The sequence below is a fragment of the Lacerta agilis genome, chromosome 1 (genome assembly GCF_009819535.1).
Source record: "Lacerta agilis isolate rLacAgi1 chromosome 1, rLacAgi1.pri, whole genome shotgun sequence".
Classification (NCBI taxonomy): Eukaryota; Metazoa; Chordata; class Lepidosauria; order Squamata; family Lacertidae; genus Lacerta; species Lacerta agilis.
The window spans coordinates 60,343,850-60,364,624 of record NC_046312.1 but is presented as its reverse complement, the minus strand read 5'-3'; the positions used below and the strand labels follow the sequence as shown (position 1 = coordinate 60,364,624).

The 20,775-nt window shown below is 40.8% G+C and overlaps 1 protein-coding gene across 1 annotated transcript in view; it reads right to left on the bottom strand.

Annotated features, from left to right (window-relative positions):
- Positions 1-4,309: 4,309 nt before the first annotated feature.
- Positions 4,310-20,775, bottom strand: part of ANO3 (anoctamin 3) — a 156,356-nt gene continuing 139,890 nt past the window's right edge. Inside the window, 12 exon segments of the mRNA XM_033151028.1 lie at positions 4,310-4,619; positions 4,622-4,703; positions 5,160-5,265; positions 6,058-6,138; positions 10,374-10,521; positions 11,533-11,685; positions 12,474-12,554; positions 12,557-12,618; positions 13,459-13,556; positions 14,644-14,701; positions 15,418-15,529; positions 18,267-18,303. Coding sequence (XP_033006919.1) covers positions 4,522-4,619; positions 4,622-4,703; positions 5,160-5,265; positions 6,058-6,138; positions 10,374-10,521; positions 11,533-11,685; positions 12,474-12,554; positions 12,557-12,618; positions 13,459-13,556; positions 14,644-14,701; positions 15,418-15,529; positions 18,267-18,303 — 1,116 coding nt within the window. The 3' untranslated portion in view covers positions 4,310-4,521.

The window sequence follows — 20,775 nt, the reverse complement described above, 5'->3', positions numbered from 1 at the left end:
ATAAAGATTATCCTTGAGCTCTGGTAATGCATCATTCTTGTTTGGAATGGAATATGAAAGTGTGTGTATGTGCGTATGCCTGTGTTTGTACAGAAAAGAATCTACTGTACAAAAGTAAAATTGACACCAGTTGCTCCACTCACTTTTACCTCTGACCCATCACATCCTTGGCATGTGGCCTCTGTAAGGCTGCCTAGAAGGGAACATATCAATCTGTGTTTGAAAAGGTTCCATCTTCCAGGGTAGTGTTTCCAAAACTTGGTTCTCCAGCTGTTTTTGGACTACAATTCCCATCATCCCTAGCTAGAAGGACCAGTCGTCAGGGATGATGGGGAAAACAGCTGGAGACCCAAGTTTGGGAAACTCTGCTCTAGAGGTACACAACTGCCTTTCAAACAAAGAGGACAGACATTACTGTGTTCTTGGTGAAGGAATGCTTCCATTTATCTTCTGATATTATTTTATACAGCTTTTCTGTAAAACGTAAGGGGCAGAGATAGGGGAAACATGCATAATTAGGGCTCAGTATACAAAATGTGGACACCTGAAAAAGCCACTCATGACTCAAATCCAACATTAAATGATATTGCGATTGACAAATATTACATTGTAACGTGCCAATCCACCTCCAGTGCTTTAGATTTATAAACACATGAAGCAACTGTGAACTGCATTATACTATTGATCTATCTAGCTGGCCCAGTGCTGTCTACTTTGATTAATGGCAGCTCTGCAGAATTTCAGATACAGGTCCTTCCAGTTTCTGCCGCCTAAGATTTGTTTAATTTGAGGTGTCAGATATTAAGCCTGGGGCTTTCTAAAATCGAAGTACGTCCTCTTTTGAGATGTGTGACCTCTTACACAAGGCTAGGTGCCAATTAGAGCCCCAACTAGATATATAAGGCTTTTCTATATTCACATTTTGATTCTTTCACTTTCAGTCCTCTCAAAAGGCAGATGCAAGAAGAGGTTTTGCATGAAGGTTTTTTTTTTATTTTTAATATAAATCCCCACCAGTCCCCCACTGCCTTCCCCACTTCAAAATTTATACGCAAATGCAAAATGAAGGAGAATGAAGTATAAGAATAGCAAATCGTAAACAAATATTTATTTCTGGAACAAGGGTTCCTTCTGATTGCATCAAGACACCGATTTGAGTTGGTAATAATTAAGACATTCTGGACTAGTAACTTACTGTAGTATTTTGAAAGCCAGACTGTAGCTGCTCATGCAGTCTGCCCTGAAAGAACATGCATAGACCAAAGTTATTGTAGACTAGATCAGCAATGATCTAAAGCAGTTTGTTTGCATGGATGCTAGTTCTGAAGCTATGCAGCTTGGGAGATTCCACAAATTCAGCTTGCATGCACATACCACTAATACTGGTAATCTGTTTGGAAAGACAAGTATTTAGAAATACAAAAAGAAAAGTGGAAAGAGAAAGATATTTAACCAGCATTCATGTAATACATATTTCCTGAGAACAGAGTGTGCCATATATCTTTGTAAGATAATTTGCATTCAATGCAACCACAGTAAACCAAATCAAGCAGAGCATTTCTCTCAGCTAAAGCAAATGGCTATAGATCAGCAAATCGCTAGACACTGTTAATGCATGTTTTTAAAACAAATACAAAAAGGGCACAAGTGAGCATTTTCAATGTGCTTTCCAAGTATGTGTGGGGGAAAAACAACAACAATCAAAGACTGCAAAACTGAAGCCACTAGACTTTTCAGTTGTTCAGTGTAACTAGCTAGGAACAAGTGATTTCAGTATTGTGGCCTAGAACTTTGATCGTGAACTTTGCATTGAAAGTAGTTTTATAGTTCAGCAGATTGCGATGCTGCCATTGTTTTTCTGTCATTGGATGATGCAATCCTAAGCATATCTACTCTGCAGCAAACTCATCTGAGTCGGATGGCGACTACTCTCTATAAATGTGGGCTCAGGATTTCAGATCTAGGAGTAAATCCTGCTGTAGTTAGTGGGAGTTACTTCTTGAGTAGATATGTATAGCATTACCCTCTCAAATGACCAATCAGAATGTATCTGTGTATAGATCAAAGTGGTATAGACAGAAGAAAAGCCAAGCGGAATCATAGTTAACTTGACTACTTGGCAAACCATATTGATTGTAAAGCTTGGATCCAGCCAAGGCAATCAGCAGTTAGGTAAAACATAACAACAGCAAAACTTAACAGTAGCACAACAAAGGTAACATAAGATATGCTTTACAGCACACAAATAAAGTGTGCACTTTGTCATTTGTGCCCCTAATCCAGAGATTTTTGTGTACTCTGATGCACCCATAGTGTTTGTGTGCAGGCAGGCATTTCCATGCACTTCAACAGAGGTCACCAGCACCAATGGTTACATGTGCAGTGCTTCTCCCTCTATTGAAATGTATAGAAAGCCCGTGAGGTGGGGGTTGGGGTGCATTAGAGTTTCCATCTGCACAGCAACCCCTGAATTTGGGTATCAATATATAAAAAGGGCATTATGATACTATAAACAAGATTGTCATCATATAAAAAACATTAATTATATGACAGAAATATAGTAAGAAAAATCCCACAGGGTTAGAATAATGTATCATAATTAGATCACTTATGGTTCCAAATGATGGAATGTGATACATGTCCCCTGTATAATAAGATCATTTCTACAATCTGGTGTTTTTTCCCCTAAACTACAGAAGTCATCCTAAGACTCATGCAAATATTTTTATATATATTATATCATATCATTGCTGTGCTTGATTATAATGAAGTAACTCTTTGAAAGTTTAAGGGGCAGGGGCGTGGAGTTGTTAATTTACTTTGGTTGATATAAATAAGAAAGAATTCTACACCTGAAATTTTTTACAAAAGGAAAACCCAGGAACATTTTGGTCCCCATGTACAAGTGAATCCTGCACACTTGTTTGAGTTTAGTGCTTCATTTCTCCCACATTTTGAAGTAGTAGATAATATAAATGATAATTAGTAAAGCATCGTTAGACGAAATCATGACTTCAAAAGCCATCAAACGATATTGCTCTCAATGTAGGCATGTGAGAATCCAAAGTTCAGGTCCCTGCAAGGGCATGTACTGTTTTGAAACAAAAATTTAAGAAGGCATAAAACTGGAGGATACTTGAATGCTACCCCTTTGCCTCTTTCCATACTTCGATTTTATAAGGGGGAAATTGGGGGGGGGGGGTCCTCTTTCTTTTAACTTTGAACAAGCAAGCCACGATGTTATATTTTATATTCTGCATAAGCAGGAGCTCGCGTAAGGCAGGTAATAAAACTGGCTTCTTATTTGCAATGCCATGAGATTTCAAGTTGACGTGGCTGGTGAACTATATAAAATCCAGGTAGCTCGACAAGAAGATTATATCCGTACAGTTATTCTTTTGCATGCCACATTAGAGCGTGGATAGGACTCTTCACTTCAGAGGTATGAGATGACCTTAATCTGCACATTTACTATCAGTAACCACTGAAAAAAGTCGCATTGCGTCCCGAGAAAGTGCTGCATCAAGAGCAGTGCAAGGGTGTGTAAGCCGGCATCCAAACGCCTGCGAGCAGATCGAGAGCGAAAGTATACCACTTGTGCAGGCCTCTGCACAGGCGCACAGGACCTGAGCTATGTGCACAGTTAGCTATATGAAACAGGCTTCTGCATTCGGCCAAGGTTCTCTGGGTGCAATGCACGGTAATTTTCCTCGTGTAAGATTCTGGTATGGGATAAACAAGTTGCGCCGCATGCAGAAACCAGTTTCCTCCTGGCTGGAGAACATCTCCAGATGCCAGCCTTAAGGCTTCCTAATGGCGAAGCTGTTTTGATCCCCCACCCTCCACCCCTGAACTGATTTGTAAAGACAAATGGACAAGAGGTGATGTGCAAACATCAAACTGCATAGTACATATTGAACAGGCTGATATCCCTTTTAAAGAGCAGAGCCACATCCACAATCTCAGCAAGAGACGAGGACAAACCTGACAGAACGGGAAGCCTCAAGGACTGTTATAGCATCAAATTATGGCCACAAAGGCAACAATTAATCTTGCTTGGTTTTTTTTATATATCATAGACAATGCAAATTCATTTGAGCGACTGAAAGCTGTAGAAGGAGTGAATAAACACGTTGTTGTTGTTGCTGCTGCTGTTTTAAAATATCATCCCCTTATTGTGAAAGTTTTACAAGTAACAGACATTCCTTTTCCAGTATGCTGCTGTGCATGACTCTTGTGGACTTGCTGTAGCTCATTCTACTCCGTTTGTAGTTGCAGCTGAGGCAGCATCCAATCTTCACCACGGACCATTAAGGGGAAGTAGCTGTTTGTCTTGACTGTTGGTAACACAACCCCCACCCACCCACTGCCTAGTTCACAGAAAAGCTTGATAATATTCTTTCCCAACAGCAAGATATGCATGCAGATGGATTCCTTTGCCTCGTTCCCAAGCCTTCCCATCTTCTACAGCTCGCCCTGGGGGTTTTCAGTCCTGGCGATGTGACTCTCCTTCCGTATTAACTAAGGCCATTCGTGGTGATACTGTTTGCCGTTCTTTTTCCGCTCTCTCTGCAAATGCTCCAGTTCGGCCTCATACATCATTTCCTGAACCAAGTATTCTCCCTTCTCATTTTGTCACACAAGTCTTTGGGCATGTCTGGGATTAGGTAGGCAATGAAAGATTTAATTCCAAAAACAAGGTGCTGAAAAGAGAGAGAATATATATATATAGGTATATAAAAATTTAAAATGCTTACACTGATCTGTCTTGCTTGGATCGCTGTAGTATGATATTTGGGAAGCAATGCACCAACTAGTTACTTATCCTTGATTATTAATATTAGCATATATCAGTGATCTACCATGTCCTTGTGGCAGGGGGCTGGAAGCGGAAGATAGAATACATCTTGTACCAGTGATGAAGAACCCCTTTTCCTTTATCCCAAAATTACATGGCTTAAACAGCTCCTCCAATTCTCCCTATGCGAACATAATGTCAGCAATGAGAGGGTTATGAATGTGTGAGAAACTTTTTCAAACAAATGTCCTCTGGGAGCCAGATTCCAACATTGTGTGGGGCCAGAGGCAAATGTGGGCAGAGCAACGGATGTAAATTTTACCTTTGTACAATAGCCCTGAATAAGAGCTATATAACTAACCTCAAACACTATAATGAAAGCCAGTCGAGCAGCAAGAACATGCCAGAACTGCAAGGTGAACTCATAGGGTGTTGAACTCCATGGGGGCGCTCTGTAATCTCTGTACCTGTGGTGGAAATAAAGGAGATGAAAGCCATTTGGGAAAAGTAGAGGCACTTGTAATCATGCAGACAACCTGAGCTCCCCATTTCAGCAGTGTTTTGGCAGAAGACAGAAGCAGCTACTGTATATATGGAAACCCACCAAAACAGTGTGAAGGATGGGTAAGAGATGTGCCTATTTATGATCAAAGTTGCAAAATAAATGAATGCCTTCTATGAATGCCTAGAAATCAAGATATTAAAGGCAATATTGGTGAATTATGCACAAGGCAAAAATGAAGTACAGTTTGTGGTCTGGTATACCCACACTTCTGACAGTAAATATGATCCTGTACTATTCATGGGCTGTGTGTGAGGCCCACATGATATGAAGAGAGGGCAGCACTGCAATCCCCTCAAGGCTATGGAATAACTACCCAATGAGATTATGAACATTTCTTTTCTGCAGCCCTTCTGAAGTGGATAAAGTGTGCTCTTTTCCACTGACCTTCTAGCATTTCCACACACCCCACCCCTTTGTCCTGTTGGGTTTTGATTTTTTTATCGAAGCAGGTGTGAGTCTTAGAAGGCGGGATATAAATGTTTTAAAGCAAACACAGCAACACGATTTAACCCTGTATATAAATAGTGATGTGGTGGATTGATGAATTTGCTGCGAAATTTCAGCATCTTCCCCTCAGCTGAACTCTATTGACTGTATTCAGCAAAGCAGTTAAAAAGGATATTCAAGACTCCAGCAATTTGGTCAAGCTTCTCTGGTGTTTCCATTGAAATTAAGCAAGTGGCATAATACATACCTACAGTATCCTGAGTATCCCATTCCAAGCTCGCTCAGATCAAATATTGATAAGCTACTGTTGACGTATCCCCTCAAACATCTGGAAAAGAGAAAGCCCGGGAAATAGTTTCCAATCAGAAATGAGCTCATCATGGTTCTGTTGTGCTTATGCATGCAAAGCAGGTCTCATTCACATTCCTTGCCATTATCAATGTGTGCCTATGATTCAAATGCCATGCCTATCATATTTTCAAAGGATGATGGGGCCAAAATATTCTTGGGATTTATGCTGCAAGAGACCCATAAAGTCTTGAATATGTAAGATGAGGTTTATGCTTTGTGTGAGCATACAATTCAACTCTTCGTCTAAGAGGTCAAAACTGTGGTTAAGTAACATTTCCACACTGTGCAGTGGCCAACCAGAATCAGAGGTGCTGAATACAGCCTTCTCAGTCTGACTAATGATACCAAATGGCAATGCAATAATTGTAGCAGGTGTGCAACTAATGCTGTTAAACTGGCCCAGTTTCAGAGGTCCTCACATGCAACATCGGGCTGTATGCGTGCAAGCAAAATAATGAAATAATGGATGCCACTGCCTGGATGGGGGTAGGTAGGGGGGAGGTTAAATGAATCTCCCAATATGTCAAAAAGATATTTGGTATGTGCACACATGTGCTGCCTTAGATGCTGAAATTCCCAACATATGGGAAATGTTGAACACCGCAGTAAGCCCCGTTCTGTGCCCAATAAGCATAGGATGCCTTTGCCCAGTGGCGCTGTGGTCCCACAGATTGCAGCAAAAAACTGGGCAAGGCTTTGGCCAGTATCATCTTTGTGTGATGGCTCATGGGGAAAAGCTGTCCCATGAGCCCTTGCTGAAGAGGGGAGTAGAAGCCTATATAAGGCTGCTTTCCCTGGAGCTCACAGTCATTTTTGCTTTGAGAGCTTTCTGTCTGCCCACCCTCAGGTTAGAGCATGGATAGGCAAACTAAGGCCCAGGGGCTGGATCCGGCCATATCACATTCTAATCTGGTCCGTGGATAGTCTGGGAATCAGTGTGTTTTTACATGAGTAGAATGTGTGCTTTTATTTAAAATGCACCACTGGGTTATTTGTGGGGGCATGGGAATTTGTTCATTTATTTCCCCAAAATATAGTCTTGCCCCTCACAAGTTCTGAGGGACTGGCCCCCTGCTGAAAAAGTTTGCTGATCCCTGAGAGCCTTCACTGACCAATTTTGGGTCATTGGTTGACAGGGCCAGAAATGATCCCCCCTCCCCCTTCAACCTGATTAGCACTTGGTTGGGTTTTTTCCCGCTCTTTTCCCTCAGTGAAATTATGGCTTTGTTAGGCGGAAGTACAATGGTTTGTATGAGGGCGGAAATAGACATTGGTCAGGATCAACATAGTATACAACAAACATTTTCATTCAGTAATGAGCCAAATACAATACAGGGACTGCATCAATGCATTTAATGGTATCATTTGATGAGGCTGCAATTGAGACTTAGGCCCAAAGCTTATCTTTTTTGTTATCTCATTGGGATAGAAAATCTGGGGGACATTGCATGGAGGCAGGATACTGGCAGTGAAAAGAGTTAGAGCCAAGAAAGAGCTATGGATGATGGAGCAGATTAGAATTTTTTTTTTTAGAAAACTCCTTGTTAAGCAGTATTTTCCCTCATACCCACCTATTAATGTGTAACTGTAAAGCCAAAGAATAAAACACACACTGTCAATTGGTAACATCAAAAATTAAGAAGCCTCCAGGGGAAGAAAGGTTAAATGATCTTTACTAAACAGTTAAAGTGTTTTTATTAAAACAAAACATTTTTTATAGCTTAACCATTATTTCATATTGTAGACAGCAATGCATGCAATAAATAATAGTGCTGTTGTATATGCAACACCCTACCAAAGCCTTGTGTGAAACAGGTGACCCCCGACACCAAACGGCCAAAAAATACTGATTAGATGGTTATGTGACGAGAGTACATCATTAGACTAGGTTAGAGACCACAGATGGCTTAGTTCTTATAGTAATTCTCAAAATTCCTTCCCTGGCGTAAGCTTTCCATGTCCTGGAAGATAAACTCTGATACCAAAAACAAGCCCAGGCTTTGGAAATATTTCATAAGAAATAAAGTTCCATTGATGAAGAACATCACATCCCTCTTTATGTGTTGGATCCAGTGCACTGTCTGCCAATTCGCTCTCCACCGGGAGCCAGCACTATTTCTGAGAGCATCCAGACCTCAAGATCAGGTCTGGACTTGCATTAGGGAGGAGAGAGCAGACTGGGGGGGGGGGACCTGTCCCATGAGCGGACATGGCAGTTCTCTGGATACAACCAATTGTTTCCATGATTTGTGAACCACACTGGGAGTTTTGTTAACCAGGAGGGTGGCATTAACATGTTTTATCTAAATGCAAATAAATAACTAACCAGGAAGGCATTCTTGAGGCATCTTAGGCTGCAGCATTATTAGAATAGCTACACCATTGGCTACCACTGGTGGGGGCAGTATTCTGCTCAGTGTAATCATATCCACAGCATCAGTTCACCCAGTGGGGTAGAGCCATAACACCAGCTTCCTGGTAACAGCTCCAATACCACTTACCAACAGGGAGGGGGTAGAGGCGTAACAGTGGTGGGGTTGGGGCAGTGTGGGCACACCAGCAAAGCCAAGTACATCTCCGGGCACAATTCAAAGCGTTGGTGCTGACCTTTAAAGCCCTAAACGGCCTCGGCCCAGTATACCTGAAGGAGCATCTCCACCCCCATCGTTTAGCCTGGACACTGAGGTCCAGCTTCAAGAGCCTTTGGCAGTTCCTCACTGTGAGAAGCGAAGTTACAGGGAACCAGGCAGAGGGCCATCTCAGTAGTGGTGCCTGACCTATGGAATGCCCTCCCACCAGATGTCAAAGAAATAAACAACTATCTTACTTTAGAAGACACCTGAAGGCAGCCCTGATTAGGGAAGTTTTTAATGTTTGGTCTTTTACTGTGTTTTTAATATCCTGCTGGAAGCTGCCCAGAGTGGCTGGGGAAACCCAGCCAGATGGCGGGGTATAATAATAAATTATTATTATTATTATTATCAAACATACATATATTCATCATTTTATTTGTATGCTGCCTTTCCATAGTTAAAATCATGCTCAAGGCAGCTTACAGCAAGAAACAAATTTATATGATAGAACAAAAATAGTCATAAACAATAAATGAAACACATCAAAAAGTACACTACCAATCAGAACCATTTCCACATTAAATCACAGTAAGTTCTAAAATAAGGATAGAAGAATTAATATCAATAACAGCAACAACCTCACCCTCAACAAGACCCCAGAGCAAGAGTCTGCTCAGCAGCCTCAGCTTTTGTAGCTGGAGTCAGCCAGGGCTCTCCCCACCCAGGCCAAGTGGGAAAAGGTCTGCAATGCAGGGAGAGGGTCTTCTAGGACTCATAGTCCCACATAATCTCACTGCAGCCTTGCCACTCCTAGCAAGTGGCAGTGATGCCACTACTGGGAACCTGGGATCACCACTGGGTACATCAGGATATGAGGTCAATTGGAATTAGAGACAAATCTGCCAGTTTTGCTGAGATTCTCTACATCAGTTTCAGTTCCTTATTTATTTATTTATTTATTTTAAAATCTTCATGAAAAACTTTTTTGTGTGCATATGTAGTCTAATATACACATTTTTGCATGCAGTTTTACCAAATATAATGTATTTTCTTTTCTTTTTGTGAATATACACATTATGAACACATTCTCTAATATATGCATGACTACATTTTTGTTGTTGTTGGAGAACCGCATCGCAAAATTTAGAGATGTGTGCATTTTGACGGATATGTGTGCTTCGCTTTGCGTGTTGTTTCAGGAGGTGTGAATGACATAGGTCTGCTTTAAAGTGGAAACCGGTACGAATTTCTCCTCCATCCCTAATTGAGGTGGGGAGAACCATGACACAGGGATGCGGCTGACAACATTCAGGAGCATCCCTATATTTCTGTTAACATCCCTCTTTCTGTTGTAATTGCCTGGAGGGGAAGTAGTCTAGCACATTGTTTTCTAGGTCTTTCACTATTTGGGGGCATATAAAGCAATTGAAATTTTCCAGCTGTCTCATTCACTTTTAGCATGTGACTAAAACTGAACACACACATTTTAAGTGCTCTGGCTTGGACTCTGATGCAATCCATTCTGGCCCACTGTAACCATAACAAAATGTGCAAAATACAAGAGCAAATATACAAAAGGAAAAAAATGCAAACTTCTGTCAAAATACAAAAGTGAAAAATGTAGAAAAGGGATAATTACTTTTCCTGTCTGTATCCTTGATCAACACAGGGGCCGTACTTGTATGCGTAAACAAAGCGTGGGATATAGTCAGATGTAATGGCAATAACAAAAGCGTTGGTGATGACGGCTAGGACTCCAATTCCTTCAAGGATTCCATACCAGATCCCTAGGAGAGGATAATTATCATGAGGCTAAACACAAAACAAGCAAACATGAGAAAGCAGATTATTTAATACTTTTCCCCCCAGTCCATGCTCAAAGAAGCCTTTGTTCTAAAACAGAATTAAAACTGTACTTTCTCAATCGCCCTGCACAGCTTGCCCTTCATTCGAACTGTGTCTAGAAAACAAACAGCTTCCATTTTTAGATCCAGTTTGCAAATTTATCATCCACAGCCACAGTATGTGATGCCGCATTTGAGACTCATTATAATTATTACACTGCAGGTATGAAAACAACATCATTGCCCTTCCAAAAGGCTAGGACCATATCAGATTACTTCTGGTGCCATCTATTTTCATTTGGGAACTGGTGGATCACACACAGCAGCCCTTTGACCTGTGCTTGGAGCTGATACAGCAGAAAACAAGAGAATGAAAAATGACCACTGTTACCCTCTGCGTGGGTGGCGTTGTTGGTTAAACCACAGAGCCTAGGGCTTGCTGATCAGAAGGTCAGAGGTTTGGATCCCTGCGACGGGGTGAGCTCCCGTTGCTCGGTCCCTGCTCCTGCCAACCTAGCAGTTTGAAAGCATGTCAAAGTGCAAGTAGATAAATACCTTCCAGCTGGAAGGTAAACAGAGTTTCCGTGTGCAGTTTCCTGCTCTGGTTCACCAGAAGCGGCTTAGTCATGCTGGCCTCATGACCTGGAAGCTGTACGCCTGCTCCTTCGGCCAGTAAAGTGAGATGAGCTGTGCAACCTCAGAGTCGTCCGCGACTGGACCTAACGGTCAGGGGTCTCTTTACCTTTATTACCCTCTGCCCTGGGTAGTGCAAGCAGCATGGAACTGGATGTGGTAGGAGACCTGCTACTCAGTTCTGCTTCACTGTTTCCAAGCCAGGGCTTGGGATTTCTCTCTCATGTTGGTTAGTATTTGTAACTTAGGTAAACCAAAAACAAAACTTGCAGACTAAATGATAAAAAGAATTTGCTACAGTGACTGCGCTTTGTCTCTCACCTATATCAGTTGCTCTTGCAGGCATAGGTCGCCTCCACTGCGTGACAAATTTATATGCATCAAGCCGGATTTCTATGATATTGTTGAGCAAGGCCAGAAGAGGTGCCAGGGGGAAAGCGGCAACAAAGATTGTGGTGAAGCCGAACTGTAGAACTGGAAAGAAAGTACACATGATCAAAAAGGGAGAACCACTCTTGGTTACCCTTCTTTTTTTTCTTTGGAGTCCTATGACTTGGGCCTTTATTAAGGTTCAGAGATTGTATACTCATGGGGGTGGTAGATAGTTGATGGAGGACCCCAGGTGAGAGTCTGGAAAATGTCCGTGTCCCAAGGTGAGAGGCTAGGAGAAGAAAGGGAAGATCCAGGTGAGAGCTGGGAGGGCTACTATCTTCTGTTGGTGGTAAGGCTAAGAATTACTTTAAGAGAGGACTCTTATTCTATTTGCATTGTTAATAGCAGCTGTTTTATTGTATTATGAAAAACTTTAATAAAAAACCTCAAAGTGATGGTCAAAAGAAAAGAAACTGGTGATCAATGTCTAAGAAAAGATGGATATTTTTTATGACATTCATCAAATTACATACATACATAATTTTATTTGTACTGTATGCTGCCTTTCCATAATTCAAACCATGCCCAAGGTAGCTTACAGCACAAACACAATCACATAATTACAAATGTAACAAAAGTAGTCCTAAAACAATAAATAAAACATCAAAAGTACACAACCAAATTAAGCAAAAAAATACAAAAAGATAATATCAAAAACAGCAACAACTCTATCCACAATAAAAAAACCTAAATAATACACCAGCCCAAGAGTCTATTCAACAGACTCACCTTTGTAGTTGGAATCAGGTCCTTACTGGACTCACAGCCAAGAATCTACCAGTTTCTTAATTTTTTTTTTTGAAAAGGGACAAGTTTATAAGAACGCTCACCCATCTCTAAGTATTCATCCATCAGACCGTGGAGATTCATGGGCTGTAGATTCCAATCTTTCTCCCACTGAGGTAGAGAAATTTATGCTCCAGTAACTGCCCTCCTTTCTTGATCTTGCGTCGTGCCCACCAATTTTGCAATAACCTGTATTAGATAGTCAGAGCATAGAATCGATGGTAGCACTCACGGTAACATTTAATCATTCAACTGATGGCTTAACTCATCACTGTCCTCCTGGTTTCTCTCATTTCTTGTGAATGTTTGTCTCCTAAGATCCAGTTACAGGTAGGTAGCCGTGTTGGTCTGCCATAGTCAAAAACAAAAAATAAAAAATTCCTTCCGTAGCACCTTAGAGACCAACTAAGTTTGTTCTTGGTATGAGCTTTCGTGTGCATGCACACTTCTTCAGATACCTTCAGTTATCTCACCTTCAGGTATCAGATACTTCACCTTCAGGTTCAGATACTTCACCTTCAGGTATCAGATACTTCTTCAGGTATCTGAAGAAGTGTGCATGCACACAAAAGCTCATACCAAGAAAAAACTTAGTTGGTCTCTAAGGTGCTACTGGAAGGATTTTTTTTTATTTTTTATTTTGTTTTGTCTCCTAAGAGAAGAACATCCCTGTGAATAGAGACAGTCCTACCAATGCCTGAGGACTTGTTGATGGTGCTTGCAAACACTGTTTGGGAATTCCTCCCCCAAACCACGTACAACACTTTTAATGGCTCTGCAGATAAAGTACGGCTAAATTTTATCCAAAATCCCATTAAATATTACAACTGATTGTCACGTCCTGCATCTAGTATTAATTTTTAGTATCCAACTCTCCAGTCTTTAGGAAACAGAGTTCCATAGAGACGGCTTTTCTTTATGCACCTCCAAGAGTTAGCCATGCAGGAGAGGACATTTCCTGCCTTTTCTTTTGCCAGCAGATACAGTAATCAAGCCAGCATTTGATATTATGCCTTTGTTCATACTTACGGATAGCCAAGTTCCATGAAGTTGTTCCACATTTGTTTTAAAACCATGATGACACCCATCTGCAGGCAGAGGTCTATCAAACAGCCACTGGGATGACACTGAAAGCAGAAACATTAAGAAAGAAGATAGAGGAAAAAGGCAAGATAACAATTGCAACATATTTGCAGACCTTTGTTGCTTGCTCAGTGGGGCAGAGCTACAGCAACAGCCTCCTGGAAGTAGTGTTGCTGCTGCTTACCGATAGGTGGAGAGGCAAGGTGGTGAAAAGGTTGGGTCTGTGTGTATCCACTAGTGGGAGCACCAAATTGGCTCCACTATTGTGTCTGCATGGCCTTGACCTTGCTGCCACCTTGCTTTCCTCCTCTTGGCGAGTGACAGTGATGCTGCTGCCAGGAGGCAGCTGCTGTGGATCCACTTGAGTGGGTAAGGATTTTGGGTTAATAATAACATACTGTTGTTCTATACCAGGCACGTCCAACTCCCAAGAGACTGCAATCTACTCACAGTATGAAAAGACCAGTGTGATCTACCCATTGTAACTGCCAGGAATTGTTGAACATTTTTAGGGGAGGGTTGACCAAAGTTGTTGGTTGTATATCATACCGCGATCGACCTGGGACACCCCCACAATCAACTGTTCTATACTGTTTGGAAGTCAGGTTTGGTGAGGATGATTAAATTATTATCTAATCTACTGTCAAAAGGCTGAAGAAGCAGGTTAGTAGTAGTACCCTACTATTGCACGTGCTTCCGTAACATTTTGGTTGACCTGATAAAGGTAGTACCCTAAAGCGCGCGTGCGCGCACACACACACACACTTAGAAAGAAAGTTTGGTGTTTAAGCTATTCCAGAACATACTTTAATTCCTGAAAATTCACAGCCATTTTAAAGGAAAAATTTCAAAAGACCATTTGTTTTTATATCATATAAACATATTTTAAATACTTTAAAAAAGAAACAGAATAAGAGGTTGACTATTTCAGACAACAATAATTTGGCACATGAGCAAAGGAATGTGTGTGTGTGTGTGTGACACACATTATATATATATACATATGTACACACACACACACACACACACACACAAACACACACACACACATACATACAGACAGACAGACAGAGAAAGAGACAGACAGACAGACAGTGATTTTACATTGGTGCAAGTAAAATTTATCCTTACTTCTTCCAGTCTCCATCTGTTAAAAAGTTTGTTATACTTTCCAGGACGCCCGGCAAACCTGTAAAATGATATTTCGGTTCGTCAGCTGAACTCAGAAAGAATGAAATATTTGACTCTCACACATTTTTACCGAGATAAATTAAAGTTAAAGCTAAACCAAACTAAATCCTTATTACTTATCTCACTTTTTGTTTTGATGCATGTTGGAAATGGAAAAGTGTATCTCCTTTTTAGTACTAATTGTGAACCTATTGTTACATCACTCTGGGAATTGCAACTCTGTGTAGGGAAACGGGATCTCCTAACAACTCTAGGCGCTTCAAGCAAATCACAGCCCCTAGAATTTTGAGGGGGGAGGCAGTGACTCTTAAAGTGCACTGAATGTATGGTGTGGATGTTGCCTCATTGTGGTAGATCCAGCAGATGCCACCTCCACAACTGGCAGTTTCCCTCCAGATAAAAATGGAGGTGGAAGCACTTCAGGAAACACACCTAAGCACTCTTTTCCTGATGACCAAAATTATCTGAATTAGTTCATCCCCATTTCCCGAAACTATTGGAATACACATGTGTAAACTCCTCACACATATTGGTTTACAATACATACACCTTTCCCCTCCATGAAAGTGATTGGTGAAGCACTCCTTAAAAAAACCAGGATGCTTTTTAAATCAGAAATAGCATCATCTATTAACAATAGATTTTAAAAACTAATGTTATTTTGTTCTGGGAGTTTCTTACATGCTTTTCTCAACTCATTTCAGATATACATACCTTCCAAGGAAAAAGGCAATGTAGAAAATGGAGCTGTTTAAGTTGACAAACTGGAAGAGGAACATTTTCAAGGCAAAACTATTTTCCCATTCTGAGTCTGTTCTAGGATGTTCTATTTTAAAAAATGCAACAGAATTCACAATATACATTAAGTCTGGAAATAAAAATTCTAACTTTTAGCAGGTAAGATCTAGATTGACATATACACATAAAGCTGTCTGTGACACTATATTTGAAATGCACTATTTAAAGATTATTTTTAGTTGTAAAAATCTATTTACATTTGCTCTGAACAAGATAATATATAAAATATTACAAAAAGTCATGAGATTAAACATTAACCATCCCTTTCCTCAGTGTATTTGCTATGAGTGTGGTGGTTCCAATGTTGTTGTTGTTCAGTCGTTCAGTCGTGTCCGACTCTTCGTGACCCAATGGACCAGAGCACGCCAGGCACCCCTATCCTCCACTGCCTCCCGCAGTTTGGCTAAACTCATGCCAGTCGCTTCGAGAACTGGCATGAGTCATGGTTCCAATACAGCCAACTATAATAACACTTGCTACTTACTATTGCTACTAATTGGAGTTTTCTTTTCTAAAACTAATGATAATTGCTGTATGGAGGGCAATTTTTGTTGGGATCATTGCTAGGCTGGGATTGTGTGCTGCTGTTTTGCAAATAATATTTTAAAGTCCCTTTAGACAGATGCTATATATGCAGCCTTTATGTACCAAGTTCTTTTCATTGAGACGTTGTTGCTGTTGTTTCCATGGGAAGCTGGCACTGGAAGAAGGCTACAGCAAGAGAGCGTTACCACCACACTGAATGTTTAAAGTGTAAAAAATGACAAAGGAAACGAAAACCAACCCAACACTCATCCTATGAAGTAAACTAACCATAACCCACTTCCAAAACGTATTAGCAGTTTCTCTCTCAAGCCCCCCCCAAATCAACCCAAAAATGAACACCCAATTTTCAAAATGGGCCTCTTCAAAATGGAGAGGGAAATTTGACTTTTTGAGACTTCCAAAAGCTTTGGAGGATCCATAGTTTACGGAAAGTTCAGTAGTCAAGCATCTGCTTTGTATGCAGAAGAGTCTAAACTCAACCCCCCAACAACTCCCGTCATTGTTGACAGTAATAAGGCAGAAGGACCAATGGTCTTACTTGGTACAAAAAGTTATATTACAGCTAAGGAATAATTGCCGTATGCAAGTTGATGTCAAATGAATTTTTTCAGCTTAATAGGAACGAGAGGGTCCTGTAAGACATGAATTATATTCTCCCTCTTTTTCCTTTCCCTATGGCACCAAAGCGAAGTGCTTTTGAAGGAAGATGAAAACAACTTAAGGGAACAACTTAAGGGAGAATTCTACTTCGCACACATTCAGCTTGACCTTAACCAATCTTAGGTGCTAGATCAAAGCAAAGGCGTTTGTAGCTGGAGTCCAGCATTCTGTTTTCACAGTAGTTAACCAGATTCCTGGGGGAAGCTCATGGGCAGTTTCTCCACATCACAAAATTTTTACACCTTTGTCATGTCAACCTCTACTTGTCTTCTCCTCCCACCCTAAATTAAAAAGGCCCAAATGTTGCAATCCTCATTCTTCCAAATAATCATCATAATCGTCTTAAGAAGCTGAGGTGCACCAAGTGATCATTAGGATTGCTGTCAACACACTTGAAAAGCCCATCAACAACCCAACTGAGCTGACCTGCACTTTTTCCTTTCAAGAAACAAACAATAACCATATTTTAAATTGAGGAAGGCCTGAAGGGCAACCACGTTGATTCATCTCATGAACTGAGACACCACAAGAGGCTTCTCCATATGAGCAGCCACAATTGCTTTGGCAGACTCCTCATTTTGCCTCACTTCAAAATAAAAATCTTCTGCCTGGCTTTTGGAATGAACTGCTGAGGTACCACAGTGTCTGTCACCCTAAATAAAAAACTCATACCCATATTTAAATATTCAAAATTCTCAGTAATAAAGTGCTAAATCATCATCATCATCATCGTCCTCATCATCATAAAAAGACCTAGAGTTGCATCTAAATGGGAGGCTCCTTGATCCAGTGAAGGCTTCCATGAGTGGAAACAGGGTGGGGGTGGGGTGGGGGAGAGAGTAATTGTAACAAGTTTCTCCTTTTCCCTGTAGCCCCTCTGGGTCTCCTCCTATAATGGTCCCAAGGGTTCTGCAACCATTTGAAGCAGATTTTGGGTCTGCAGAGCGAAGGGAAAATCAATACAGTGGTACCTTGGGTTAAGAACTTAATTCGTTCCGGAGGTCCGTTCTTGACCTGAAACTGTTCTTAACCTGAGGTACCACTTTAGCTAATGGGGCTTTCCACTGCCGCCGTGCGATTTCTGCTCTCATCCTGAGGTAAAGTTCTTAACCCGAGGTACTATTTCTGCGTTAGTGGAGTCTATAACCTGAAGCATCTGTATCCTGAGGTACCACTGTAAGATAACCTCTCACCCCCTTTCTGCTCACAAAAGTGTCCACTCCATCAAAGAGCCTTCTATCAGCAGAGGAATACAATTGGATACAAGCCATAAACTCACACTTCTTCCTAGCAAAAAGTCACATAGACAATGTATTGGCAACCTTTCATATGAGTTATTGGCAAAATTTGGAACGACCATCTTAGAAGGCCTCTGGATTTAGATAATCTCTTGCAATTATTGGTTCAGGAGATGTTCTTCCTTTCACCATGTTTGTTGTCTTTCAGGCACACCAGATATCGATAGCTTGTAATTGCATATGTTACATTATCTGTGTTGTTAGACACTTTATCAGATACTAACACAAGTATGGAAACATTCATCAGCGCAAATCACTCACCTAAATCTGTTAAGAGATAGGCAACTTTTTCATATACCTGGAAAAGAATAAGAAGAGAATAAAGTGTTCTAGCAATAAGTTCTGGAAAGATTCAAGAAAAATATACCACAGGGGTGTGTGTGTGTGTGTGTGTGCGTGCATAGATGCATACTAAGCAGTGGGCGGAGAGATTCAATTTCGTTTGCATTTTAATGTGAAACTAACTATTTCACTTTTGCTGTGAAATCAATTGATGTGAATCTGACAAATTCTTTTGTGGGCAGCTTCCCTGCATGCAGGGGAGCCGCTCATGAAAGAGCAGCAACTGACACTTAACAGGATCAAATCCTCTTGTGTGGTGCTGCTTCAGGGAACAGGAAAAGAAGGGGCCTGCTGGGATGAAGAAGTCAGGCAGGAAAGGTATTCACCCACCCACCCCTACCTTCTTGCAGCTTCTTGCACCTTCTTCACAGCTGCCTGGTAGGTCTCCCTTTTTTGTAGTCCCCCCCCCTTTGCTGCTTAAGCCTGCCTTTGCTTCCTACGCTCTACCCCTCTGACAGCCCTGGATCTGGGCCTTTTACCTGACCTGTCTTGAGCTAGGGCTATTTTAACCCAGCTCAGCCAACAACCAGATTCTCCCCAAACCAGCCTGATTCAGTTACAGGTAGGTAAGAAGAAGAAGAGTTTGGATTTGATATCCCGCTTTTCACTACCCGAAGGAGTCTCAAAGCGGCTAACATTCTCCTTTCCCTTCCTCCCCCACAACAAACACTCTGTGAGGTGAGTGGGGCTGAGAGACTTCAGAGAAGTGTGACTAGCCCAAGGTCACCCAGCAGCTGCATGTGGAGGAGTGCAGACACGAACCCGGTTCCCCAGATTACGAGTCTGCCGCTCTTAACCACTACACCAAACTGGCTCTGTAGCCGTGTGTTGGTCTGCCATAGTCAAAACAAATTCATTTCAGGACTCAGTTACATCCAGTGCAGAGCACTAATGTACACAAACTCACCTCTGGGGGTAGAGTTAAAATGAATCTGCACTTCAAGTGCTATTTATGAAGATGCTTAAAATACAATATACAAAGTACATTCAGCTTCAGTATTGTTCCTACTTACTTGATAGTAAACCTCACTGAACTCAATGGAACTAACATTTAAGTAGACTTGTATTGAATTACACTGTCAAACAGTTTTCCATTAAATAATGTAATGTATATGTGATGTGCTTATGGTGATGGTTTCTAGTTCTTTGAAATAACTTTTTTTTTTGTCTGCCTGGAGCTCCTTCATCAGAGACTTGCCAAATAAAATGGAAGAACAACTTAGTTCTCTAAGATTTTTCAGAGGACAAAATTCATGGCTAGTTTAAATGCTTGCAGACACTGTGTTTAGTATTGTCACCCTCAAAATCCATGTGTCCTAGCCTGATATTCTGTTAAATAAATCAGAAATATATCGGGGTGTTAAATAGTTAACTTTAGCTAGATCAGGCTACAATGTTTATGACTATTCTCCTCAAAATCAGTGTGTCCTAGCCAGGTATTCTGTTATAGTATCAATATATTATTAGGGCATTGAATATTTAATTAAGGTACTATGTGTGTCACGCTTATCCAAACAATGTCAAAAGTTACTAGACTTGAATTTCTAGTTTTATATGCGTCAGCCCAGGGACGTACATAGTCATGAAAGGAATATCCCCACCCATTCTTCTTACATGAGCATCGGCCTTAGGGCACGGCCAGATTTAAATTGAATATTTATTTCCTGGAGTGTCTCCGTATTTGTAAGAGCTTTGACTTTCTTTCTTTGCTAACATGCCTATACTTGCCTTGATCCTGATATGGAACTTCAAACAACATGAACAATGGTTAGAATAATGTTTCAAAAGCCTGTTTCTCAGTATGATCCTCATCTCCTTAGTTCCTCTGCAATGATACTGAGGATATTGTCATGGCAGACATTTACCAGAAGGGCGTTTTGAAGAGAATATCCCAGAATCAGATACTTGGAAGCCTAAAGTCTAATCAGTTTGCCTCAGCACTGATCAGGGATGGAGGAAAAATTTGATTCGGTTCACATTTAAAGGCAAATAACCCAAAATGTGAACAGAAATACAAAACCTTGAATTTTGCAGTGAAAGTCTCAAAGCCAAGTAATGTGTACAAAAATGGATACACTAAAGTGAAGTGTTCATAAAGTGCATATATGACTGAAACAGCATGCAAAATACATTAGGGAAAGTAATATCAAAATTAAGGGAATATGCTTTGCTCAATATACACTTTCTCTGGAGGCAGCCTGCATAAGAAGCTTCATATCTAATTATATTTGCTAATGTTGTTAGTGATTGGTTTAAGGCCAAAGCCAAGTTCATACTATAATTTGTTTTCAGAGTTGCAGTGGAAACAAAATAAAGGAGTCCCAGAAACTGGCAAACTGGACCACTTGATTACAATTTTAGCTTACAAACTAGAATTGCTTTAATTGAAATTAGCTTTTATTAGATTAGGTTGTTTAACTGAAGATGC